The sequence below is a fragment of the Monodelphis domestica genome, chromosome 3 (assembly GCF_027887165.1).
Source record: "Monodelphis domestica isolate mMonDom1 chromosome 3, mMonDom1.pri, whole genome shotgun sequence".
In the NCBI taxonomy this organism is placed as follows: Eukaryota; Metazoa; Chordata; class Mammalia; order Didelphimorphia; family Didelphidae; genus Monodelphis; species Monodelphis domestica.
The window spans coordinates 23,280,221-23,306,735 of NC_077229.1; the positions used below are offsets into that span (position 1 = coordinate 23,280,221).

The window sequence follows — 26,515 nt, forward strand, 5'->3', positions numbered from 1 at the left end:
TGGAAGTCACGGGCGCCTTTTGCATGCGTGCTAGCTGTTTTCTAAAGGTAGAAGAGGGAGAGAGGATTACCAAGGTTTTCTTGACTATTTCCAAATGCCTTTGAATAATGCTGGCGCAGTGACAGGCCAGAGAAGCGTCTAAGTCGCTAAGTTCTATCGTGCTTTAATTCTTTCCCCTGGAATGCTCCCTTTTTATTATCTTTTCCCCAGAGCCACGCAAGCACCCTCTTCCCTCTGACCTTGCTACACCAGAAATTGTCACTGCTGGTGGCTCCCGTTGGGACTCCTTTCATATCCTAAATCCAAATCTGGGCAATAGTGAGCGCAGGGATTAGGGACATTCTGGGGGACCTCTGTCTGCTCCTCGTGGTTTTCTGAGGGACTCACTCCCCGAGACCCAACCACATATCCTCCGCCAGGACCCTCCGAGCCAGTGTGCTCCGTGGCCGTTTCCTGTGTCTAGTCCCTAGCATTCAGGGTGAACTTCCTGTGTCTGTGCCCCAGCCAGCCCGTTTTCTGCCTTAGCTCCGCTGGTGATTGCTGTCGTCACGGACCGTGGAAATCTCCCCATGATGTAGGTGCCCCCGCCAGCCTCGCCGCCTGCCCCTCCGGGGGGCTGTCCAGATGGCCTCCCATTAGCATGCACCCAGGGCTTTCCCTTCTCTGCAGCCCGTCCACAGGGCAGGGGTGGCACCACTGCAGCCCTTGGGTCACCAACTTGCTCTTGCTCCCATTTGCTACCAGATGGGTTAGACAGAATGGCTCCAGGTACAGTCAGTCTTCCAAGGGGATGTTCTGTGATTCCCCTCCGTGTGCCCACATCTCTTCTCACAACCTACGACAGCCTTTCTGTGGCCAGAAACTTCCCCATTGCCCTGTGGTTATTCCACAATTTTGAATCATTGGAAACGGTGGGATCCTGTGATTCACAGCTCCGTAGCATCACTGGAAAAGCACCAGTGTGAAAAGAGTTTTTATACTATACGTCTACGTTTTTTTTTTTAATCTGTGAATTTACTTATTTATTTTAACCGATACATCCCTGTCCAGCAAACCCAACCTTAGAGCAAAGATTACAAAAAAAGAGAAAAGGAAGAAAAACGAGTTCTGCAAACCTTCCATCCTCTGTCACGCCTGGCAGTATGTCCAGTATTCCATCCTCATCCTTCTCCATGAGTGGATAAAATGAAAGAAGGAGACAGGGTAGGAAAGAGGAGGTAGGGAGGCATAAAAGGAAGAAGAGAAGAAAGGAGGGAATGAGGGTAGGAAGGAGGGAAGAAAGGAGAGAAGGAGGGAGCGGATGAGGAGGAGGGTGGGAGGTCTGTTTCCTCCACTCTTGCCCAAGGCCAAGCCTCATCATCGTAATTACACGGCACGTTGTTTGGTTTTATCATTTATTGTGTTGACATCGTTATCGTCACTGTGTACATTGTTTGCCTGCTTCTGCCACATATAGATTTTCTTAAACACACATTTTGAGATGCATTCTGTTGGCCTTTTAAAAATGCATCTGTTTTAACGTCCTTTTGTGAAATGAAAGGCGGTGGGTGTAAAAGCCATCTTTCTGCTCAGCCTTTGGCGAGCCGTGAGCCATGTATATGCAATCTCGGTGTCCAATGGAAGCTGCCCTTCTGTGTGGTTCTTGGAAAGGGCTCTCTTGAGTAGATACAGCTGAGAAACATCCCTTCTAAATTGGTACAAGGTGCTTGTGATACCAGATCTCTTCTGAGTGCAAACCCCATTTGTGAAGCACCACATCAGGTTTCAAGCCCTAAAAATGCCCCGGGCACCCCCACCCACTTTGGGTTTCCTGGGGAGTACTTGGGGGGTGTTCGGCTTTCTATAAATGTCAGCTTCTCTCATGGTTCCTTTTGAACTTGTCCCAGCCCACTACCGTTCTTCGATGGGCATCACCGGATGATCCCCTCCTGCCGGCTGTCATGTCTGCCGTGTATTTCTCGTTGCAGGAATTCTCAAGTTTCATGAATATTATCTGGGCGATAACATGGCGGAAAACTCCAATGACTTCCAGGAAACGAGCAGTGTGATTCTCCAAACAGTGACCAGCTCTGCCCTCGAGCAGTACATCGCCAGCGTGCGGGAGGCCTTGGGAGTAGATTCCTATTATACCAGGTGGGTCCAGAAATGCCTGTGCCAGGCTTCCGAGCTTAACCTCGAAGCTTTTTATGGGAGCGTCCTATGGCGAGCTAAGCGTGGGCATCCCTTGTCGCCGACGCGCTTGAGAGCAGACTGTTGATAGCTCTTCCAGAGAAAACGGCGGATTTCTGTGGAGTGCAAACGACACCTCGGTGGGTTGTCCCGATCATTTTCAGTAATTTCCCCCGAGGTAGGGAAGGGTCTCAGCAGACTCAGGCATTTTCTCCAAGTGGAGTGTGTAGGTGGTTTACCCGTCACCAACAATTTAATTTTAGTGTAACCAGCTAATTAAAACTGAGCTTTGTTTTCCGTCATAAGCGGACAGAGAATGATTAGGTCTGTGCAGTGGCTGATTGCCAGTCGGGGAGAACAGCTCTGCGCCAGTGATAAGGAATGCGGCGGGTCCTTGGGAGGGGGAGCCAGGCAGGGCTGACCCGTCAGGCCGCGTAACCTTACAGAGCCCGGAGACGGAAAGCAATTGCTTTGGCCCGTGACTAAACCTGCGCCTTCATCGAATCATTCGGTGATGTTGTAAAATGAAACATTGCCCAAATGTTGGTTGGAAACGTCCCCAAGGTTGTATCGGCGTGTAGCACCGTCCTGGGGTTCCCCAGCCGCCCCTCCCCCCATTCTCTGTTCAGCGATTAGCCCACGCGGAGAAGAGCCGTCTGTCAGATTATGGGTTCAATTAACACGCCATTCCCTGCTGGCGCCGGGTCCCAGAGACCAGTGGGCAGCATCTGTTTATCTCTTGAATGATGCCATTTGTAATTCTAAAAAGTCCTCGGGTGCCCATCGGGCTTCTTCAGAGAGGCCGCGTGTCCCCCAAGGGCTGCCCTGGGATGCTCCATGATCCCTCTCGGCCACTGGGGAGGGCTGGAGCCACGCAGACCTGGGAAACAAAACGCTTTCCTTCAGCCTCAAAACCACAGGACGCGGGAGCGCGAGGAGACCGGGGAGACCACGCAATCCGCACCCCATGCTGGAGAGGAGGGAAGGGCAGCCTCAGGAAGTCAGGCGACTTGGCCACGGCCAGCAGACTAACAGGAGGCAGGGCCGGCTCTCTGCCCCTCGGTGCCTCAGAGGAGGCTTCCCCAGAGCTGTAGCCAGGGCAGGCCATTGTGACTTCTCCACAGAGTGCCCAGGCTCGGGGCACGAGCAACGCCTGCAGCGCTTAAGTCGCATAAAAACAACAGAAATGAGCACCTCGCTAGCAAGAAGAGTGAGCTCAAATAGAAACTAGCAGACATTGCGCCCCTCTCCTTGGAGGGGCTCTGCTGGGTCATGGGGTCTCTGCCAACCCCCCGAAAAGGGGTCTCCCAACCCCTGCCAACTCAGGGCCGGCTTTGTGCCACTTGTGATGGAAAGGAGGAGACGGTGCCTGGACAGAGCGCTGGCTGTATGCCAGGCCTCTGCTCAGCGCGTCACCCAAGTAGTCTCTGTCCTCTCGCCTGGATCTGCTTCACCTGTTTGTTCTGGGTAGAAAAACCGGGACCCTGTTCTTCCCCTTTGCTCTCTTCATCCTTGTGGTCCGCTCTTCCCCGCAAAGCTGAACTCTGCTTTGGCGGCCTTCCTGCTGCTGTTCCACCACGGAGGGACTGTTGGGAAGGAAGTGCCTCGTGTGCCTGGCAGACCCGTTCATGATGATTTCACTCTGTTCTGTAGATTCTCTCTCCGCTAGACTGGAAGCTTCTGGAGAACAGGCATTGCGAATCAGGAATTATCCTTGTTTTTTCCCTAGTGCCTAGAGCAGTGTCCTGCTCAGTCTAAGTGCCAGAGAAATGTTTCTCAGTGAATGGATGGATACTAAATCCCATGTCTGGAAGATAAGAAGACAGGGGATTGCTTATAAAGTGAATACTCTCAGAGACTGGCCGGAACAGGTCGGGAATGGTTGTTCTAATCCCAGTGGCATTTGCTGTTGGTTTAAATCAACTGAAACATTTATTTAATGCCTACTATGTGTCAGACTATGGGGATACAAATATGGAAGTAAGACAGTCCTTGCACTCTACTAGGAGGACAAGACGTATTCACAGCTAAAATATAGTCTATGTACTAAAGACAGACACCGGGATTGGGGAGAGGGGAGAGCACTAGTCACTGGCACAATCAGGAATGGCTTCTTGAAGAAGGTGGACAGAGATCTGAACCTTGAAGGGCGCTGGGGGCTCTGGATGCCAGCAGTAAGAGGGGAAAATATTCCAAGAACAGAGGACACTTGGTACCTTTGTGAGCAGAGAGGCAGGAAAGAGAAAGTACCACGTGCAACTGGAAATATTTAAATACATTTTGTTATATATATTTGTTATGTATAAATATATATGAAATATACAATCATATGTCTTTCATATATTTTTCATATATTTTCCAAATTCAGCCTCAGCCACTCACTAGCTGTGTGACACTGGGCAAGTTACTTAACTTCTGTCTGCCTCGGTTTCTCAATAATAAAATGGAGGTAATTATAGCACCTACCTCCCAGGGTTGTTATGAAGATCAAATGGGATATTTATAAAGTGCAAAACATAGTGCCTGGCACACAGTAGGTACTTTTCCTTCTTTCCTTTTCTTTCCATTCCAAAATTGCCAGAGATCTAGAATATCTACCTGTTCTAAGATTCTATTCAGATTATAAACCTTCTTCTTGTTTGTCTTTTGGTTAGATTCATCCAGTTCTGAAGTAGGTACATTTAGATGCCCAAATATTATAGCTTTACTGTCTGTTTCTTCTTGAAAATTGAGTCATCTCTTACTTTAATAGCCTCCTTTAGATGCTATGTCTTTTGGCATATATAGGTATATATGTAATTTATTGGTATCACTTCATTGTCTATGGTGCCTTAAACACAATGTAGTTTCCCTGTTCATCTTTTAATCTAATCTATTTTTACTGTTGCTTTCTCTGAAATCATGATTGCTATCTCTGCCTTTTTAAATTTATCTGAAATATCTAAATTGCTGATCAGTCCTTTTATTGCCACTATATGAGTTTTTCAATTTCAGGCATATTTCTTATTAACAGTATAATGTTGGATTCTGTTTTTCTGAGGCATTAATTATTTATCAGTGAGCTCATCTCATTCATGTTCACAATTATGATGGTTAATTATGTATTTTCCTCCATCCTATTCTTTTATGCTTTTACCTAGTCTTCGTTTCTCTTATCCCTCTCTTAACAAAGGAAAAGAGTGTTGAGGGACTCAGCTCTAGACATCTATGGGAGATACAGAATTTCAGTTCCACTGTTCATCTTCTCATTGCCCTGTTCCTGAACACAGCTTCCTTCCTTTCCTTCTTTTCTTCTTTCCTTCCTCCCTCCCTCCCTTCTTTCTTTTCTCCCTTCCTCCTTTTCTTCTTCCTTCTTTCCTCCCTCCCTTCCCTTTTCTTCTTTCCCTCCTTCCTTCCTTCTCTCTTTCCCCTTCACGCTCTCCCCTCTAAACATAAAGTTAGTTTTCTGTATGACTAATCTTTTCCTGAATCTTCATTCCTCTCTGCGTGTGTGTGTGTGTAAAAGTTTTATTAGAAATGCCTGGAGTATGTTTTTAGTTGATCTTTTTACCTCGACACCAGAATTTGGATTCTATCCAAATAATGGTGTACAAAATAAGAGCTTTCACTAAGCTTCTTAGAATGAGCCAGCTACTTATCAGGAAGGATCGGCATAGCTTGTGGGCTTTGTGACCTCGGAGCGGAGCCGAAAGCAAAGTCTTCTTTTCCAGTTTCCCAGCAGAATTTTTTTTTTCTAAAGCAAATTTACTGAAATTTTGAGTTGCTTGAAATGAGTCCATTCTTTGTGTAGATTTGGAGGCAAAGTTGATGACTTGCAGCCTGATATAGGAGGACCTGGTTATACAACTGAGAGGGGCAGGAGGTCATCGTGCAATCGTTAATTAAGCAGATATTTCCTGAGCACCTGCTGGATACACAACACCAATCAAGGTGCTTTGGAGTGAGGCAGAGGAAGGAAGACCAAGATGATCAAAGCGCAGTCCTTCCCTTCAGAGAGTTGTGAGCTCTGGACTGGTCAGAATCCCAGTTCTGAAATGGCCCTGGAGCAGATTTGGGAGCTAGGCCAAAAAGCTGAAAAGGCCATTGTAATAGGGCAATGCTACAAGACAGGGTAGCGTTCCATCCACCCCTTTTCCCTGATCCTTGGCATCAAAGGGCAGATGTGTCAGGAAAGAAATCCTTTTTAGCATCCCAGAGAAAGGAATCTGAAGCTAATCCGGATCACCAGGATTCTCTTGTTTTTCCATGTCAGATCTGGATGCTGGCGATATTGTTCATCCTGATTCTATAAATACTCATGGAACTAACCAAAACAGAGTATCTTTAACTCTAGGAGTCCTGTCTACCCCAACTCAAATTTACTGCCTTCACCTGCTGATTGGTTACAGGCAGGTTGGATTTAGCAACTAAGTTGAAGATTATTGATAGAGGCAGCTAGGTAGCACAATGGATGGAGCACAAAGTCTGGGGTCAAATGTGATCTCAAACACTTCCTAGCTGAGTGACCCCGGGCAAGTCACTTAACTCCAGTTGCCTAGCCCTTGATGCTCTTCTGTTTTAGAATTGATATTAAGGCAGAAGATCAGGTTTTTTTTAAAATCATTAATTATTTTTCTACTTTTGTTCAAGTCTTGGTTGGGAGAATGACCCTAGTGAGATAACTCAAGTACTTTTTAAATTTAGGGAATAAACATTGCATTCATCTTAGTTTTGTCTGTGTAGTTAAAGAAATCAGTGTCCTGGGGTCAGTCTTCACGTAGGAGGACATATTAACTTTGTGGCCAAGTGTAGTACCCACATCTCGATCAGTCAACGACCATTTGAGCTATGAAGATCTAGAAGAACAGCATGTGTCTGCTCTCCATAGGGAGATACAGAATCCCCAAACAAAGTCTTAACCTATAGTCTTCTCAGGTTGGCCAAGGAACACCCCTCATCAAGCCCCTGCATTCCCATTAAATATATCTAATCCCAGCAAATGCTCTCACACAGATGCTCTCAGCTACCCCAGTTCTGCACATCTCTTTTGGGATTGAGGAAGCCCCCACCATGCTGGACAGCTCACTAAGCACAGTGCCTTCCCTTTTATCCTGAATGTTTACACCAGTGCTTGGCACTGTCCCCCAGGAGTTCACAGCACTGCCCATTATAAGGTTTGGCCTTTTGGTTTTTGTCAATACCTACAGTTTCATGGCTATAGAAGGCTCATTGGTTTGGAAACTCATTGATTCAGAGAAAGTTTCATGGGGCGCTGAGGGAGCCTAGCTGTGGCTACATAGCGAGTGTGTGTCAGAGAAAGGATTTGAACTCAAGGCTTTCTGATTCTAATGACAGCTCTCTTTGCCCACTACTATTCTATCACTTTATAGTTCTTTGATAACCTTAAATTATCCATTTTTACATGAGAATTTAGACTGTGAATTGGGTAGGTCTGAGGCTTACAGCCATTATTTATAACTCAGACATGTGGAGCCCTTTTCTTCCAAGGCAGAAAAGATGACTGTCAAATATTAAGGCTTTAATTCACATATACCTTTTTAAATTTCTTTTACTTTTTACAAACTTACCTTACCTTCTATCTTAGAATCAGTGTTGCATATTGATACCAAGGCAGAAGATCAATTAAGGCATTGGGGTTAAGTGATTTGCACAGGATCACACAGCTAGGAAATTTCTGAGACCAGACTTGAACCCAGCACTTCCCATCTCTAGGCCTGGCTCTCCATCTACTGAGTCATCTTGCTGCCTCCCACATATGATTTTATAGAAGAAGACATATGATCACATAGTCTGTGACGGACCTGGGACTCATACCCATGTCTCCTGAACCTAAGGCCAGCCCTCTATATGCTAAACTCCCTTGATTGCTAACGATCTGTATTAGGCTTGTTCAGACTTCAGCAATGGAAAAGGGCTTCTTGTTGTCTTCAAATATGCTTAGGCTAATGAAATGATGAGTAACTACCAATCAGCAGTAAGAGTGGGAACATAAGGAAAGGCCTGACACGTCCCGAGCCATATACTGACAGTGCAAAGACAGATTCACAGGAGCTCCATCCATCTCTCCCCTCCTTCCTCTCCATCCTGTTATCTGTCTGCCTCCTAATTAGAGGCACGTGGAGGCAGTGCTTTCATTCTTGGTAGCCGAGGCTTTTAGAACGGGATGAACTCCCCTCTGCTCCTCCTTCTAGTGCTGGCCCAGAGCTTCTGGAGACTGTCATTTATTGATCTCTGATGATGGGACCTTTAACTCATGCAAGGTCAGGAACTCAAAGCTGCTGTGGCTTTCAGCTTTTCTGCCTCAACCTTCCAGAGGCACCAAATTCCTGGATTTGGAGGACTGGTGTGATGGCATTGTTGCTGTTTAGTCACCCAGTCACGTTGACTCTTCATGACTTCATTTGGGGTTTTCTTAGCAAATATCCTGGAGTGGTTTGCCATTATAGTTGAGGAAATTGAGACAAACAGGATGAAGTGACTTGCCCAGAGTCACACAGCTAATAAGAATATGAGGCTAGATTTGAATTCAGAAAGATGAGTCTTCCTTAGTTCAGGCTGGGTACTCTACCCGCTGTACTATGTCATCCCTAAAACTCAATTTCATAAAACTATAGCTTATAGAAACAGTTTCCTTACGATATTCTTGAGGAGTGATGCAGGTACTGATATACCCATTTTACAGATGAGGAAGCAGGTTGACAAATGTGAATTGTTGGCTTACCCAAGGACACTCCACTATTAAAAGTGGCAGAGAATAAGATAGGACATTGGTTTGGAGTCAGGGCCTGTTTGAATCTTGGCTTTCCTCCTTACTGCCTGTGAAACTGAACCTTTCTGGCCATGGCTTCATCAACAGTCAAATGAGAAGACTGGACTATATCCGTGGTTTTCAAAGTGGGGTCTGGGAAGTTCCTAGAGTTCCTAGAGACCCTGTCAGAGTATCTAATGAGTCAGAACTGTTTTTCTAGTAATACTAAGATGTTTTCACTTCTAACATATCTACATCTGTAGATATATCACTCTTACTTTAAAAAGACTTTTTGGCGGGAAAGCTGGGTAGCTCAGTAGATTGAGAGCCAGGCCTAGAGACAGAAAATTCTGGGTTCAGATCTGGCCTCAGACACTTCCTAGCTGTGTGACCCTGGGAAAGTCCTTTAACCCCTATTGCCTAGCCCTTACCACTCGTTTTTCTTGGAACCAATGTATAGTATTGATTCTAAGACAAAAGGTAAGGGTTTAAAATACAAATAAATAAATGAAAAGACTATCTGGGGGTCCTCAATAATTTCTAAAGAGCGTGAAGGGGGCCCAAGACAAAAAAGGAAGAGAATCCCTGAACTAGATGGTCTTCAAGGTTCCTGTCTTCCAACTCCCAATCTCTGGATTTCTGGGAAGCAAAGATCTGAACTTCGACCTCCTGACCCAGGTCAGAAGGACCCTTTCTGAACTCTATTGTAGGTTAATTTGTCTTTTAAAAATTTTAGACTCACTGATGGGGGAGTTGAAACTGTGAGCGTCCTCTATTGATCTTATAGCCAAAGGTTAGAGACAGCCTTTCGTGATGAAGATGAAGTGAGAAAGACTGGGGAATGCGAAGCGTTCATTCTCATCTCTTTAGCTGGTCACTCCACTCCAAACCATGATTCTTTTTAGATTTTTCTCTCTAACGATGTTTTGAGGCCAAATTCTATAGACACTTTAGAGGATAATTTTGGGGTTTATACCATCTGCAGATGGCCCATATCCCCAGACAGCTCACTCCTTAGGACCTACCAGTCAGCAAAAAAGGCCGTTTTCTGCCCATGGGCGGTAAAATGCCCTCCAACCTCTACATTCAAATGAGGCTGGGCAGAGTTCAGTGCAGAACTGCTGTGAGGGAGAGGAAGTCCCAGTGCTCAAAGCATCCTCCATAAACCAACTGAGCCATCTCCATGGGGAGTGGGAAGGGAGAGTACTTATTGGGGAGAATATGCCATTTCTCCTTTGACGCAAGTACGGGACTCGTAACCTAGAAGTCACTGGACTCCTTTATTCTTTGTATTTGTTTAGCCAGACTTTGCCCCTGCACCAGAAATTCAGTGCTTGATTCCTAGTGGACAGATGTTCTGGACCAGGACCTTTGGACATTAGAGGACCCTGAGGTGAACCATGGCCAAGAAATCCAATTTAGAAAGGAAAGCTTTTAATCCATCCCCAAGCATTTTTAAGTAGCTACTACTGTAGGAACAGGCCCTGCCCTGGGCACTGGGGGCACAATGGCAAGATGGGAAGGACCTCTAGAAGAAAAGACCAATAGCAGCTCCCCTGGCACAAGGTCAGAGACAGCCTGGTGAGAGAGGTGGGGCAGAAGTTGGTATCACTCTTTTACGGGTAAATAAATCCATTTTTAGGGAAATTAAGAAATATCTCCAAGATTAATTAGCTAGAAATGGGAAAACTGGGGGCTCCAAACCCCAAATCCAGAGGCCTTTAGTAAATATTAGAATGATCTCTGTGTGTTCTAAAGAGTGCCAGAGCATCTGCCCATATTCATTGGTCACTGCCGCTGGTCAAGTGTCCCTGGGGGTCATTGGTGGGAGTATTCTCATTTCTTCTTACAAAAGAGGGAACTGAGGCCCAAAGTGATCTCTCCAACTAGGAAGGGCCATTCCATTGGGGAACTTTAGGGAGACTTACCATAGACTGGTACCCAACCTACAAAATCATCCTCAAATCATTTTGGTTGGGAAAAGGCAAGATTTCGTGAAAGAGCAAGAACCATACCAAAGCAACTGTGCTTCCCCTTTGGGCTTGGCCCTCCCATAGATGGGAATTGAAATAAGTTTTCAACCCCTGGTCTGTGGGCTTGCTGTTTAAAATATGTCACTAACTGCCTTTCAATATGACTGTTCCTTTGTACGCCTTTGTATTTTATTTTATGAATAATTATTTAAAAATAAAATTATTTTATGAATGAAATTTTATTAATTTAAAGATATTATCCTGAGGAGGAATCCTGAGGTTTCACTGGACTGTCCAAGGGGTCCACAGACACACACACATGCTGAAGAACCTTTGCTTTAAGGTCTGTGAAGTGCTTTATCTTAGATGTGTAAACTTGAGCAAGTCACCTCACAGCCTAGCCTTTACCACTCATCTTTCTTAGGGCCAACACACAGTATTAATTCCAAGATGGAAGATGAGGGTCCGCGGCCAGAGCTCCCTCTCTCTGCGGAGCCACAGCTGCCTGACTCATCCAAGCAAGAACATTGCCCCATGTCCATTCTGGGCCCAGATGAGCCCCCAAAGGCCCTCCACAGCCCGCCGCCTTCGGACAAACAGCATCAAAGACGTTCAGCCAAAGTGCTGGCACTGAACACCCAGAGAGGGAACGCCGCTTCCTCGTCCTGGGACAGAAAAACGCTGGTTTGGTCCTGTAAGAACTAAGAGTGAGTGAAGGGGGAAACTGGGGCACTCTGTGCGAAGCTCTGTCTGCGTGTAAAAGCTTCCCTTCCAGAAGGCAAAGGGGCAAGCTAGATTGGAGCTCTGTGGGGCGTTCGAGGCTCTGCCTGCACCCGCAGGGAGAAGGCGGCAGCACGCCTGGAAAATGGCGGCCTGGTGTGATGTGGGACTCCACTTCCCCCTCTGTCTCCACAAGCAAGTGCACGTTCATCTCGGAGGAATGGAGGACGCGGGGCTGGGGAGATCTCCTGGTCCGTGCCGAGGCTGTCCTAAGGCCCCTCTGTTCTAACGGGAGAGGCAGACTCCGTACAAATAAGTACATGGCAGATACCGATGGATGGACACATGGCAACTGTTGGGGAAGAGCCTTGTGCAGCGGCATCGCAGAGCACCTGGCGGGCAGTAATGTGGAAGGAGCAGAAGTGACGTGGATGCAGACACACCCAACCTCCGGGCCTTACCCAGATTCCTCATTTCTAGAATGACGTCATCCGGAACATCACACCTTCAGCCTCAAAGACTTGGGACGGTCTTAGATTCTCCCTTCTCCTCCTCCATCCCCGAAGCTACACGCCTGGAAGAATTGTGCGATCCTCACCCCTAAGTCATCAGATCTCCAGGGCTCACGTGTCCCAAAGCCCCACTCCTACTCCCTGATCTAGCTCGCTGCAATCCATTCAGTCTCCTGTGCCAGATGATTGGGAATTGATCATTTAACTATTCTTGTGGCATAAGCCCCTTCGGCAGGCAGTCTGGTGAAGTCTATGGATCCCTTCTCAAAGCAGCATTTCCAAATACATAAAATAAAATACAAGTAGAGCTAGTTGGCACAGTGGATAGAGAGCCGGTCCTGGGTTCAAATCTGGTCTTAGACACTTCCCAGCTCTGTGACTCTGGGCAAGTCACTTAACCCCTCTCACCTAGCCCTCATCTTTCTTCTGCTGGAACCGAACCTTTGTATCAATTCTAAGACAGAAGGTCAGGGCTTTTTACATTTTTATTTTTAAAAACTAGAAGTAAAATATGTTGGATCACAAAGGAAGCCAGTAACATGGAAATACAGTTATCAAAATATTTTTAAAACGAGTTCATGAACCCTTGATCTAAGTCATTGATAAAAAAAATGTTTCCAGGATTCCACTGGAGACCATCCAAGTTGATATCAAAAAATGAATGGCTTCTCTTTTGAGCCTCACCATTTAACTAGCTCCAAACTCCCCAGCCTGTGCTATCATGCAGCGCCCATCGCTGTCCTGTCCACAAGGACAGCATGAACAAATTTATCAACTGCTTTGCTAAGATCTAGTTAAACTCTATCTGCCGCGCTTCCCTGATCTACAAGCTGACTCTCCAGTAACCCTGTCAAAAAAGGAAATGAGGTTAGTCTGCAGTGACCTGTTCTTAACGAAGTCATCCTCTATTACAATCACCACCGCCGTTTCTGCATGCTCACGAGCCATTCCGGCAGTAGTACCGGCTCGCTTTTTTGCCAGGAATTTTTAAAAGTTGGACTCATTGGCCTGAGTTTGCAAATTGCATCCTCCTTCCTTTTTGAAAAATAAGGTCAACACGTGCCTGCCCTTGTCTGATCCTGCGGTACTTCTCCAGCTCTTCCCAGTGTCTGGAAGACCACTGAGAGTGGCTCATTAATCACAGCAGTTAGTCCTTTCAGTATCCTGGGAGATGGTTAGGCTGGTCCTGGGACTTGATTTCATCAAGGGCAGCTATGGGATGGCTCACTATCTCCCTATTTATCTCAGGAATGGCAGCAGATGAGTCATACGTGGAATTAGAAGGCACCTGAGTGTGATGTATTACAGGAATGCGTGTTAGGAGATGGAAGAGAGCAAAGCCAGGGGTTGTCAAGGTGGAAGCCCAGCAGTAGTAGCTTTCTCCCTCTGCGCGGTCCCTGCGTCCCTTAGCCCGGACCTCCCAGCTCCATGTAAGGAAGACGAGCACAAAGAAAAGAGAGACTTGAAAATCATGTCTTATTTCTGCATCCCCAACTTCTCCATCAGGATGTTCATTTCTCAGATAAACCATGGGTTCGTTTGATTTTTAAAAAGGAAGAAGAAAACCAAGTTATCAATATCTTAAGTGGAAAAGGTGAATTCATAGCCAATGGAGAGGAATTAAAGCATTTACTAGGAGTTGTTTTGCCCACCTTTATGCCAACCAATCTGACAATCTAAGTGAAATAGAGGAATATTTAAAGAAATAGAAAAAGAAATGCTCATTTTACTCTGAGTTAAGGGGGACGGCAGCGCCTGTCCAGAGCAGGAAGGAGCAGGTGACCTGAAATGGAGAACGCTTGCACCCCTGGCCAGAGAGGTCCTGCCCACTTTCTTTTGCAGGTGTTAACCATGCACAAAAGATTTTCCTTTTCTCTAAGACAAAGTCCCACAGCCCCCTGATTAGCTCTAACCCCCTTGGCCCCCTTTATGTATCTGGTTTCCTCCGGGCCCTCACTTCAGCAAGGCAGGCACTCTTTTGACTTGTCCCTAATTGATTCTTAATCACACTCGTCCCAGGTGCTGTCCAAGATCTTTCTCTCAAGCTTCCCTCCGCTCTTTCAGCAGAGGGCCTTGCCTTTTGCTTTACTGAGAAAGGAAGCCATTATTTTCTCCTACTCAACGTCTTTACAGATCCCTTGACATCATTCATCTCTCCTTCTTTCTTCCTTTTCTCCAGCTTCTGAAGAGGCACTTGTCTGCTTTCCTAAAGCCAGTGTAGAGAGCTTTATTTATAGAAATAGACCTATATACACATCACATATATGCACACAGACATGATATTTACATGTGCTCTTATATACATGCTACATATTCTCGCCTATATTCTCTACTCTGATGCCTACATACATAGAGATCACAGGCTCCTATTTCTTCCGCATCTCTATTCACATATGCACTCTCTTTATCCCATGCTCTTGGTACTCCCTAGGAGATTACTCCCACAATCCCTGCCACCCCCCAATCTTCAGCCTCTCCTCATCTAGTAGTCCCTTCTCTGCTGCCCACAAACACCCCAAGTCTCCTCGATCCTACTACCAAAGAGATTGTCCCTGGGTCCTCCTGTCTTGTTGGTCCTCACCCATCCCCTGCCTTCCCCTTTGCAAGCTCAGATTCTGGACGCCTCCATCTGGGCCTTCTCTTCCTCATTCACAAACTCACTTACTCTTTTGTCCCTCATCCGGGCCTGCCCTCTCCCAAGCTGCCATTGGTCTTCCCTGCCAAACTGGCTGTCCCCTTCTCAGGCCTCCTCCCTCATACAGCCTTTCCCCAGCAGCACTGGAGGCTGATGGCCACCCTCTCATCCTGGATATTCCCTCCTCCCTGGGTTTTCAGGACATTTCTCTCTCTCCCTTCTCCTCTTGTCTAACTACTCTCTCACAGTCTCTCTGCTGGAGGGGAATACATTCCCTGCCCCCTGGCTGTGGGTGTAGGGCAGTGATGGAACACTGGGCTTGGAACTAGCAAGATTCATTTCCCGGAGTTCAAATCTGGCCTCAGACACTCACTGGCTTGCCCTGCTTACCTCAGTTTCCTCATCTATAAAAGGAGTTGGAGAAGGAAATGGCAAAGCACTCTAGTACTCTGCCAAGAAAACCCCAAATGGGGTCACAGAGACACACATGACTGAAATGACCCAACGCCAAACAACAGAGTTGTGGGTACACCCCAGGCTTTCCCCAGAGTCCTCTTCCCTTTCTCCTTTAGCCCTTAGTGAGCTCTTCAGCTCCCATGGCTTAAGGATCATTTTTCTATGATGTTGACTCTCACATCTCCATTTTGTTGAGCCCTGGCTCTCCTGAGCACCAAACAGAGCATCCCTTCTGAGACATGGTACATTGGATGCCCTGCCAAGACAGCTCTCCTGTTCTCTTTCCCCAAATAACCTGCCCCCCCCCCCGTCTTCCCTAGTCCTACAAAGTGCCTGGCTGTCCTCCTGGCCCCCCAGATCTGAAGCCTCAGAATCATCTCCAGCTCTTCCCACCTTTCCCCCAAACCTCTGCTCAGTCCATGAGTCTCGTCAGATCCTTCTCCACAGCATCCGTCCCTTCCATCCCTGACCATCACCTCGGTTTAGGGTGCATCGCCTGTCACAGTGGCTATGGTGTAGCTTCCCATTGGTCTTCCTGCCAAAGAACATTCCAAAAGCACAGACCTATGCCCCCCACTCAGTAAACTCCAGCGGCTCCCATCTACTTAGAGATCAAAATTAAACTCCTCTTGAAGTGATTTAAAGCCTTTACCATCGATCAAACCTGCCTCCTTCTGGTTGTACTTCTCTGCACACAGCCTGGGCTCATGGTGATACTCCATCTCTAAGTCCCCTGGCCTTGTCCAGGCTGTCCCCCAGTTCTGGAGTGCCCTCCCTCCCCTCATTTCTCTCTCTTGGAATCCCTAGTTACCTTGCAAGTTGGCACAATGCCTGGCCATCAAGCAGTCAGTCGATATTTATTAAGCCCCTTCTAAGTGCCAGGCCCTGGGCTAATCCCTGGGGATACAAAAAGACAGAAGGCAGGCCCTGCCCTCCAGGAGCTTACAGTCTCACAGGATCCGACCTGCATTTTGGAGACTCACTTTGGGGGCTGAAGGAAGGGCAGATCAGCTTGGGGAGAGACCCCGCAGCAGCTACGGCAATAGTACCAAGGGAGGGCCATACATTGGTGGGGGGCAGGCGCTCTCCTTCCTTCCAATTCAGTTCTACCTGCTCTTCTCCGAGGCCTTTGCCAATCCCTCCGCCGATCCCTCCCACACCCAGCAGATGCTGGTGCCTGGCCCTGGGCTTCACCTTGCCTTGATTTTATAGAGATTCCTTTGCACCTCTTTTTTGTCTCCCCTCTTTTCCCCCCAGAGCCTGACAAACATAGTGGGTGCCTAGAAACGATTGTCGATGTAGGATTCGATTGGCCTAAAATCCCAAAGGAATAGAGAACCTCATTGGCCAGAACCGTCCGTTTTCATTTCAGTATCGATGTGGCGTGTTAGATGTGTTTCCATGTGGTTGTGAAGGCCATCTTGAGGGATCGACATTTAAAAGACAGCGGCAAGCCACCACCAGTGACTGGGGGTTGGGGGGCACCTCGGGGGCCTGGTCCCGGGGTGCACCGTGCCTTCTCTTCGCATGGCTTGGATGTGATCATAGCTATCCTTCACCATCTCTCTCTTACGGCAGGACAAGGGACCACAGGCAGCCACATCAACGTGGCCTTGGCGTGGCAGGCAGCCACGGCTAACTTCTGCCCTGAGCTGGGCCCCGGAGGACATTCTCCAGGGTGCCCCTTTCTCATCGCCAGGACTTGAAGTTCAGGCCTTTTGCTCGCACAGTACATACATCTGGAAAAGGCTTTTCTTGTTGTTCAGTTGCTTCAGTCATCTGACTCTTTATGACCCCATTTCGGGGATTTTCTTAGTAGATACTGGAGTGGTTCAGCATTTCCTTCCCGAGCTTATTTTACAGATGAGGAATGGAGACCAGCAGGGTTAAATGACTTGCCCAGGGTCACCCAGCTGGGAAGGGTTTGAATTTGGGTTCAGAAAGGCTCTTAGTCCACAACAATGGCTGCCGGAAGCACATGTGAAATCAAGAAAAGCTTAATCTTTTCAAAGAACAGAACCATGAGGGCCACATGAAGTGCATTCTGAGGTCTCCAGAGCCCTTGATATTTCCTGCAGGGGTTCGTGTCCCCATTTTACGGAGGAGGAAGCTGAGGCTTTGAAACATTAATCGAGTGGCCCAAGGTTATAAGGAAGGACTGGAGCCCAGATCTCCAACCCCCCTCCAAGCCCTCCTTCTTTGGGCCGCCACCTTCATCGTGGTCACTCCTCCCAGAGCAGGCCACAGCTGCAAAGCACTTGACCACGAAGGGAAGGCAAGAATCCCTCTTTTGCAGAAGAGGGAGTCAATGCTCAGAAGGTACTTGCCAGCGGGCAAGGCCAGGATTCGAACTCAGTTCTACCCCCTTCCTGTCCCCCAGCTCAGCACATGAGGGCTAGTGCTAGAGGAGGCTGCAAGTCTGGATCCTTTTGTGGGTTCCTCAGGCTGCATGGAGCATTTCTGCGGTAGCCGAGGGCTCACCGGGCCCTTTCCCAGCGGCGTTAGCCCATCTGGCCATGTCCCAGGGCAGGTATACTGGGTCCAGAATTCGAGGCCCGGGCTTCAGCTCCCAGCCCTTTCCCCGCCTGAAGGGCCCAGAGCAGATGCCAGCTCTGGACTCAGTGGGCTGCTCCTTGGGCTCGCCCAGCCTCTCTTTCTTTCTCCAGGGATTCAGACCCTTCTGGCCTGATGCTCGGGGCCAGTGACTCACCAGGATCTCCTCGGTGAAAACTATTCCCTCTGCAAACCCCAAGCCCAGTCACTGGGATGAGGGGGAGACTCGTGCCCAGGCTGCCTCAGGGGGGCCTATGTAGCGCTGTGGGCCCTCCCTGGATCCAGAATGGGAAGCGACCTCAGAGGCCCCGGGTTCTCCGGGAAGCTCTCCAATCAGGGCAGCCTCTGCTTGGAGCCTCCGGGGCAGCTGGGACAGCCCGACCGCCTCTCCGAAGCCCCCAGCCACGGCGGCCAGGGCAGCAGAGTGGCTCAGATGCCCCAGCCTGGCCTTTGGGCCTGCCCACGTTAGGCATCCTTCTGTGCCGTGATGCCCCCCATCTGCGGAGGGCGCACAAGCTTCCTGTGCCTCGGGGGCTCCTCGGCCGTGCCCTGGACATCAGATGCAGCGGAGGCCGTCCCCGGTCCCTCAGGCCTCCAGACAGCCTCTTTCCCGCCCACAGCTTCTGGCTCTTCTCCGCTCCTCCCATAAACCTAGAAACAAATATTGACGCGGCTGCGCGGTGCCTGCAGACAGATCATTTCCCTTTGGGGTTACCCTGCACAAGCATCGTCTGGCCATCACGCATGGCATAGACCATATTCACAGCCCACGTAACCATAGAAACCTTTTCGGGCGGGGAGGGCTGGAGGCGCCGCTTCCACAGAGGAGATGAAGGAAGCGGCAGGGCCGCCGCCACTTCCCATTGGGCGACTGGCTACTCCTTTAGCCATTGCGCCGTCCTGTCCAGGACTCTGTCCGGCCTTCAGAGAGTCCCGAATATAGAGAAGGAAATAAAAATGCTCCACAGAGACGGTTCTCAGCGCGGCGGAGCCAATTCTGCCGCTTTTTATCACCTGCGTGATTTATGCCTCATTAATTATTGTGGGAACTCGCCGCCGCCCTCCGCCTGGGTCTGGGTGGGCCGGGGGAGGCCTGGCTTAGCGGGGTTCCGAAGGTTCGCACCGCTTGTTTCCGGGCCTCCTAGCCGGCATGGCGAGCTGGTCCCTGGGGACTGGCCGGAGAACTATGTCGGAGCGGGAGGGCGGAGGAGACCGCAGCCTCTCAGCATGCCCGGATGGCCACACCTCCCTCGCTCTGCTATTGGTAGCAGGACGCGCGTGACGCCAGTGGTCTTGCGGATGGTCACCGGGCTAGGCAATGGGATGGGGCGCACCAGGGCCTTCCCAGTGGGCACGCCATCCGCCGGGCCACACTGCCCTTGAACCGCGAGCCCCTCCTATCCCGGGAGTGGGGGTGGTGGGAAGGGGAGCCCAGAGAGGGGTCAGGGCTCGGCCACGGTGCCTGGAGCGGGCCGGGTCTCCCAGCGGGGCGCTCCTTAATGTATGTTCCCTTGACTTTGGGCCTTGCAAAAAGATGATCCATTATTCAGGGCCTCGCGCCGCGACCCGTGTACTTGCAAAGTGCTTTACAATTATTTATTAATTATAAGCCCTCCGAGGGCCTGGGGAATACAGAGTTCCATCTCGTTTCCAATTAATTGTGCGCCTTTCCATTGGGTAAATGCATATGTTTGTCAGTGCTTTTAGCAGAGCCAGGAATTCCCAGGGTTCTTTTGTCTGGGGCTGCTGCGGGAGGGAGGTAGCGCTATGTCAGCCCTCGGATGGGGCTGCCGGGGCCCGGGCGCCCCCTGCTGGCCGTCGCTGGAGAACCAGCCCCTCGCTCGCTTTCCAAGAATCGCAGACTTGGCGTGTGGAAAGAGAAAGGCTCCGGCCTCTGACGGATGTAGAAACTGAGGCCCACCCGGGGCACGGGGTGCCCCCCCCACTCGGGGCCCTCTAGAAACTGCCATGGGGGGAGGAGCCGGGGCAGCAGGGGAGACGCTGTTCCCGTCGCTGGGCTGATTATTTCCTTATTATTGTGATTTAGACGATGATATTCGAATGTGGAGGATGTTCCCCACCAGCTAATAACCATCTAGGTGGCACGGGGGCTTCCGGGGCTTGACAAAGCCTTTTCAAGCCCTCGGGCCGCCTCGGCCCCTGCTGTGCTCCTGCAGCTGCCGAAACCCGGGAGTCGGGCTCCCGCGGGGGGCTGCCTGGGACCAGGGGCGTCAGCCGCATCTGGAGGGGACGGGGAGAGGCCGGCTCCTCGCCTTCTCTGCGCCAGCATTTCCGGGGGCGGCCCCCCAAACCAACCTCGAAGTGACCGGGGGGCGGACCACCCAGGGTTCACGTGGGCTTGGGCTCCCCACCTCCCCAGGGATGCCCTTCTGGAGGCTGCAGGGCTCCCCTCCCAGCACCGGGCCCAGCTGGGCCTCCCCTGGGGGTGGAAAATGTGAGCCAAAAGGCCAGCCTGATGGAGAAAAGGCCCGTATCAGTCCCCCAGTGTCCGCAGCAGGGACACACACACAGACCCAGAGATACACACCGACACACACACGCTCTCACATTCTCACTCACAGACACACTGACACACACACACACACTCACATTCTCACTCACAGACACACTGACACACACGCACACTCACATTCTCACTCACAGACACACACCGACACACACTGACACACACAGACACAAACAGATACACACAGACACACTCACATTCTCACTCACAGACACACATGATACTCAACTTTCTGAACTGTAAAAATAAGGCTCTCCCAGCACCCCCAGCACCCCCATTTCCCCCTAATTCTGAACATCCCCAGAAGCCCCATTTTCACAGGCTCTTCCGGCCCTCCCAGGGCCCTCCCAAGGCAGCGGGGGCAGCGGACGCTTACTAAGCCACCTACTCTGTGCAGGGAGTTTGGCTAAAATGGGGGGGGGCACTAGATGGATGCTTGAAAATACCCAAAGGCCCCCGCGTCTCGCTGTGTGCAGGCCGGGTTCTTCCTCCAGAGGAGCCGGCCTCCTTCTGGAAGCGTGCTCCTACTTCCCGGTGGCGTGACTTAGGAATGTCTACGTGTGCCATTTCCCCCGATTCAGGAGATTATAAATAAAGGCGCCCCCTGTCCTCATTAAGGGGATCACAGGCTATTAGAATATGCATTTTCATTCTGATATATTGTGGATTTCTAAATGTATAATAACTCTGAGGGGGGCCTTCTCACAGCATTACATGGAGTTTGAGCTGCGTGACTCCCATTAAAAGCAGACACAGTGTGAGCTTTGCTGTAATATTCTCATTATCCTAAACCCTCATCTCTTTTTCATTCCTTAAAGGGGTCATTTGGCTTTTTAATATTGGTGCCCTCCTTTGGAAGCAAAGCCTTTAAAGGCTGAGCCAGGCCCGTCTGCAGAGGCGCTCATAAAGGGCTCCCAATCGAGGGCCTTTGTAGGTTCCTTTGTTAGAGTCACACAAACACCCTTAAATAATAGATAAGGTGTATCCTGTGTACGCAAATGCAGCCACCCATTTTCATTCTCTTATCTCCGGTGAATGAAGACAAAGAGCCTTCCAGAGGCAGTTTTCAGGGAGGGAGGCCGATTGTTCCAGAAAGAATGAAGGGCTGAAGGGGTCCATGGCCCGGTCTGTGGGTGCGGGGGCGGCAGAGACGCACCAAGAGCCCGACTTCGGATGCCCCGACTTCTCGGCTGTTCTCAAAACCCGTCCCTGCCCCATCCAGCCGCCACAGGGGAGATGCTCTTCTATCTCTCATTCCTCCCCAGTCAGGGAAGGGATCAGATCTTCCCAAGGCCACCCAGCCAGTGGCAAAACCCCGAGTGGGCCCCAGGGCCTGGGGGCACCCCCTCCCCTAGGATTGACCATGGATTTCAAGGGCCTTGGCTGCAAGCGTCCTAGGAGCCCCCGGCTTGGACCACCAGACACCTGGGCTCCGGGCCTGGCCCTGGAACTCATCCTTTGTGCCCAGTGTCCAGGCAGGAAGCGGTGCTTGCCGGGGGCTCCTCACCACTTTGGGTGTCCTAGAGCCCTGGGCCGGGGGGACCCAAGGACCCTCCTCAGGAAACAAAGGGCCGAGCGCTATCGCTGAAACTCCTGCAGCAGCCAAGAGGGCTTTCTCGAGCTCGTCACAGGGCCCAAGCAAAGAAGTCCTGACCCAGGTGACCTCCAAGGTCTGATCACCAAGAAGACAGTATTTGTAAACAGACTAGCCAAGTGGTGGGCGCCTAGTAGGTGCTTAGTAAAAGCTGCTTCCTTCCCTCCACGCCACTGCTCTGAGTGGCTGCGACCCACCTCGGCCGCCCAATGGCTTTTACGTTCATTCGTGCCCATCGATTATTTATAAACATGGACAATGTGTAGTGAGGGGAGCTGAGCAGGAGGCCCTGAATGCCCCCCACACGTGTGCAGGGTGAAATGTGACATAGATGTACATTTATAGCTACAGATGTTCTAGTATTTGCACATATAAATCTGTGACTATATTTGTGTCTCTACACATATGTGTACATATAAATGGACATACACACGTGCGTAATGTATGTGTTCATTTATATGTAAAGCTGAGTGTTTGCAAATAGAAATGTGTGAATGTTCGTGTGTGTGTGTGTGTGTGTGTGTGTGTGTGTGTGTGTGTGTGTGTGTGTGTGTGTGTAAATCCACCCCCTACCTGTGAGAAAGGGAGTTGGGAGCTGGTTTACTCCTATCAGGGAGAGCTGGGAGGAAGAAAGGCAATCATGACACCCACTCACTGCCCACGAGGTTATTTTGATTTGGTTAAAGGGAACAGAAGGGGCCCCATTTCCTGTTCTCTGTCACTAAGGATTGTGTGTTTACTTCCTTTTCCCTCCCAAATCTGATGAAATCCACTTTGAAGGAATCAGGCCTTCCCTCCCAAACTCCTTCCAGGAAGGCAGTTTTGGGTCTCAGGGAGGGAGTTTACATTTCCAGGGCAACACCAATCCTGCATATTTGTTCTCTTTCTTCCTCCTTTCTTTCTTTCTTTCTTTCTTTCTTTCTTTCTTTCTTTCTTTCTTTCTTTCTTTCTTTCTTTCTTTCTTTCTTTCTTTCTTTCTTTCTTTCTTTCTTTCTTTCTTCTCGCTTTCTCTCTCTTTCTTGCTTTCTCTCTCTTTCTCTCTTTCTTTCTTTCTTTCTCTCTTTCTTTCTTTCTTTCTTTCTCTCTTTCTTTCTCTCTTTCTTTCTCTCTTTCTCTCTCTTTCTTTTGCTTTCTCTCTCTCTTCCTCCCTCCCTCCCTCTCTCCATGTCTCCCTCCCTCCCTCCCTCTCTCCATGCCTCCCTTCCTCCCTCCCTCCCTCCCTTCCTTCCTTCCTTCCTTCCTTCCTTCCTTCCTTCCTCCCTCCCTCCCTCTCTCCCTCCTCCCTCTCTCCCTCCTCCCTCCCTCCCTTCCTTCCTTCCTTCCTTCCTTCCTTCCTTCCTTCCTTCCTTCCTTCCTCCCTTCCTTCCTTCCTTCCTTCCTCCCTTCCTTCCTTCCTCCCTCCCTGCCTCCCTCCCTCCCTCCCTTCCTTCCTTCCTTCCTTCCTTCCTTCCTTCCTTCCTTCCTTCCTTCCTTCCTTCCTTCCTCCCTCCCTCCCTCCCTCCCTCCCTTCCTCCCTCCCTCCCTTCCTTCCTTCCTTCCTTCCTCCCTTCCTTCCTTCCTTCCTTCCTTCCTTCCTTCCTTCCTCCCTCCCTCCCTCCCTCCCTCCCTCCCTCCCTCCCTCCCTCCCTCCCTTCCTTCCTTCCTTCCTTGCTTTTCCTGGACAACAATTACATAGCAGATTTGGTGCTTTAAGAGAGAGACTCAAGCCGGCAGAGCCAAGGGAATGGATGTGTTGTAGAAAGAGGGCTGCCCTCAGAACCAATAAATCTGGGGTGCAGGGCTGGCTCGGGGTGACTTTTGACAAGATGCTTCTCCAGAGCAGTCCAGGAAAATGAGCCAGGAAATTGGATTGTGGAGATGATCCCAGGCTGAGGAGCAGCAGGGTGTGACTGGCTGGAGGCCAGTGGGTAGGTCATCAAGGGTGGAAGAGAGCGGGTGGTTGAATGGGTCACCTGTATGGGGTCAAGACTGTGTGGAGGGGAAGATGGGAGCAGAACCAGAAAATCAAGAGATGCTGGAGGGTGAGGGGAGGTAAAGGGGGGAAGGGGAGGAGGGAAGCTGAAGGATGACAGGGCAGGCACTGTCTGCCCTGTCTGAATGGCAGCCTCTGCATCCAGTTGAACTCAATAAAATGTTATTAAGCCCCAGAGGTATAAAGGCAAAAACAAAAACCTCTGACCTCCTGACATTTCCTTTCTGCAGAGAATATATAGAGAAGGAGGAAATTCAGAGGAGGGAGAGGGAGAGGGAGAAGAACCAGACCTGAGATTGCATTCATTTAAGGGACTCCCAAGTGGGGAAACTCCTTCTGTTAATGCTGGTTGGAGCCTTTTCTGCAATAAGAGGAGTCACACTAAGTCATTTTGAAAGGGAAAGAGGGGGAACAGCAGAAGGCAGCAGCCCTGGGCCCTGGGGCTGGGATCTTCGGAGGCCAAGGGGAGGGGAGGAACCTTCCAGAAGCAGATCACTGGAGCAAAGGCCTCAGAAGGTGGGATGTTGGACAGGGGACAGACACATACAAGTAGAAGAGCCTGGGGGCCGGAGATGATGTGGAATATGCCCAGGAATGTTAGTGGGAGGCACCTGGGTGGCTTTAAATGCCAGGCCAAAGAGTGTAGTTTAGCCAAGACAGGAAATAGTGAGCCACTGGACGTTTTTGAGTAGGAGTGACATGCTCAGATCTGTTTAGGAATGAACAGCTTTGTGGACTCTGTATGGAAGAGAGACAGAGGGCCTGGATTCAGATTTAAGCTCTTGTCACTCCCTCAATGTATGACTGTGGACAAGTCATATTACCTCCATTAGATAATCCCCCTGATCCCTTCCAGCTCTATAGCAGCATTCTGGTGACTGGCTGTGGGTTTTAAGGGAGAGAGAATTCAAGGCTAGCTGTAAGGTTGAGAATCTCAGTGCCTGGAAAGATGGCAATATCATCAGAAAAGGAAGAGGAATGGTCCAAGGAAGGCTCAGCTTGGACAACTTAATTGATTTGGGCTCCAGAGTGGGACAGATGGAACACTCATGGGCCACCACATTCGATAAAAATAAATGTTCTTGCAATAAGAGATTTTAAAAGACACATTTACTTATTAACGCAGACCTCATTCCCCTTTGTCTTTGCATATGTCATGGCAGCATCACTGGACCAAAAAGACTGCCCCGGGGATAGTGAGAATCCCTTGAAACTTTTGGCACCCAGTTTTCCATAGGCAGGGCTCTTCTTGTCCCAGGTAGAAAGAAGGCGATGTCATCTCGTAGATCAGTGATGGGCAATCTTTTGAGCTTGGTGTGTCAAAATTCGCCAAAAAAACAAGCATAACTCAGGTGACATGTCACTTCGAGAAAAAAACCAGTTTTGCGATATTTATAGTTTAAATAATAAAAATGTATGATTGTGATCTATAACAGTATTTAATAAACCAAAAAGTAATTATTTAACTTACCTGCTTAGTGACTTCTTTGTTCATCTGACAATCGGTTTCTTTTGTTGGTCTTGATATTATTTAACTTGTGTGGGGTGCTGTGAACTAAGATAAGTGAGGAGAAGGGGGAATTCTTTAACTAACCTGCCTATTAGTGACTTTTTTGTTGGTGAATTTAATTGGCTAAATGTTCGATTGAAGGTTGTTATTTTGTACATGTCAAGCCCAAGCAAGCGCTAACTTCATCTGTCAATCTTTTTCTTTTGTTGGTTTTAATATAATTTATCATGGAGAATAAGGTCTCACAAAAGTACATATAGGGAAAAATTGTGAGTAAAGCCATTGCTATATTTTTCAGGGTGCTAAAAGTGTCTGGTAATGGATTCCAGGCACTCTTCTGTTGTAGGTGGACTGGAGCCCCACCCAGTATTCCTCTTGCCCGGCTCCACCCCACCCCACCACCCCACCCTAGTCTGCTGGCCCAGAGGTGCTGCAAGACCAGCAGCTACTGCCAGCAAGCCTGTCTGTCCACAAGATCCTTCTGTGGTGCTCCTCCTCCCTGCCCCTGTGGGAGCCCCACATGCCCCAGCCTCCTTCACCCTCAGCCCCTGCAGCCAGCTCATGGAGCAGCCTGCCCAGGCCACGGCTACAGGTGCACAGCTAGGCAGCTCCCAGGCCCTGAGGCATGTTGAGCCCACATGCAGCCAGGTATCATCAAATGACTAGCACGTCAGTGCTGACACTTGTGTTGTAGGTTCGCCATCACAGCCCTAGATCAACCAGAATCCTCCCTCCTTCCTTAAAAGAAACCTTGCCAGCCTATGTAAGAGATGCCTTTCCTGCCATTAGATGAGCTGAGTCTATGTGGAATTCACAGGCCATGGATTTGGAGCCAGAAGGGACCATAGCAGGCCAGATGTAAGCTGCTAATTTTACAGATGAGGAAACTGAGGCAGGCAAAGGTAAAGTGTCTTGTTCTATCACACAGCTAGTAAGTATCTGAGGTGAGAATTGAGCCCAAAAATTTTCCTGATTTCCAAGTCCAAGGCTTTATCTGCTCTGCCATATTTTCTCAAAAAAATTGATCCAAAGGAAAATGAAGGGACGTTACTTTTCATGGCATTGTCTGAGGTGAGATTTGAACCCAGGTTCTCCAACTCCAGAACTAATATTCTTCCTTCTGTATCACTAAAGGATGCCCCTGGT

At 49.4% G+C, this 26,515-nt stretch overlaps 1 protein-coding gene across 1 annotated transcript in view; it reads left to right on the forward strand.

The window, feature by feature from the left end:
* Positions 1–26,515, forward strand: part of TTC28 (tetratricopeptide repeat domain 28) — a 654,492-nt gene that overhangs the window by 566,509 nt on the left and 61,468 nt on the right. Inside the window, exon 13 of the mRNA XM_056820926.1 lies at positions 1,968–2,133. Coding sequence (XP_056676904.1) covers positions 1,968–2,133 — 166 coding nt within the window. The remainder of the gene's footprint in view (positions 1–1,967; positions 2,134–26,515) is intronic.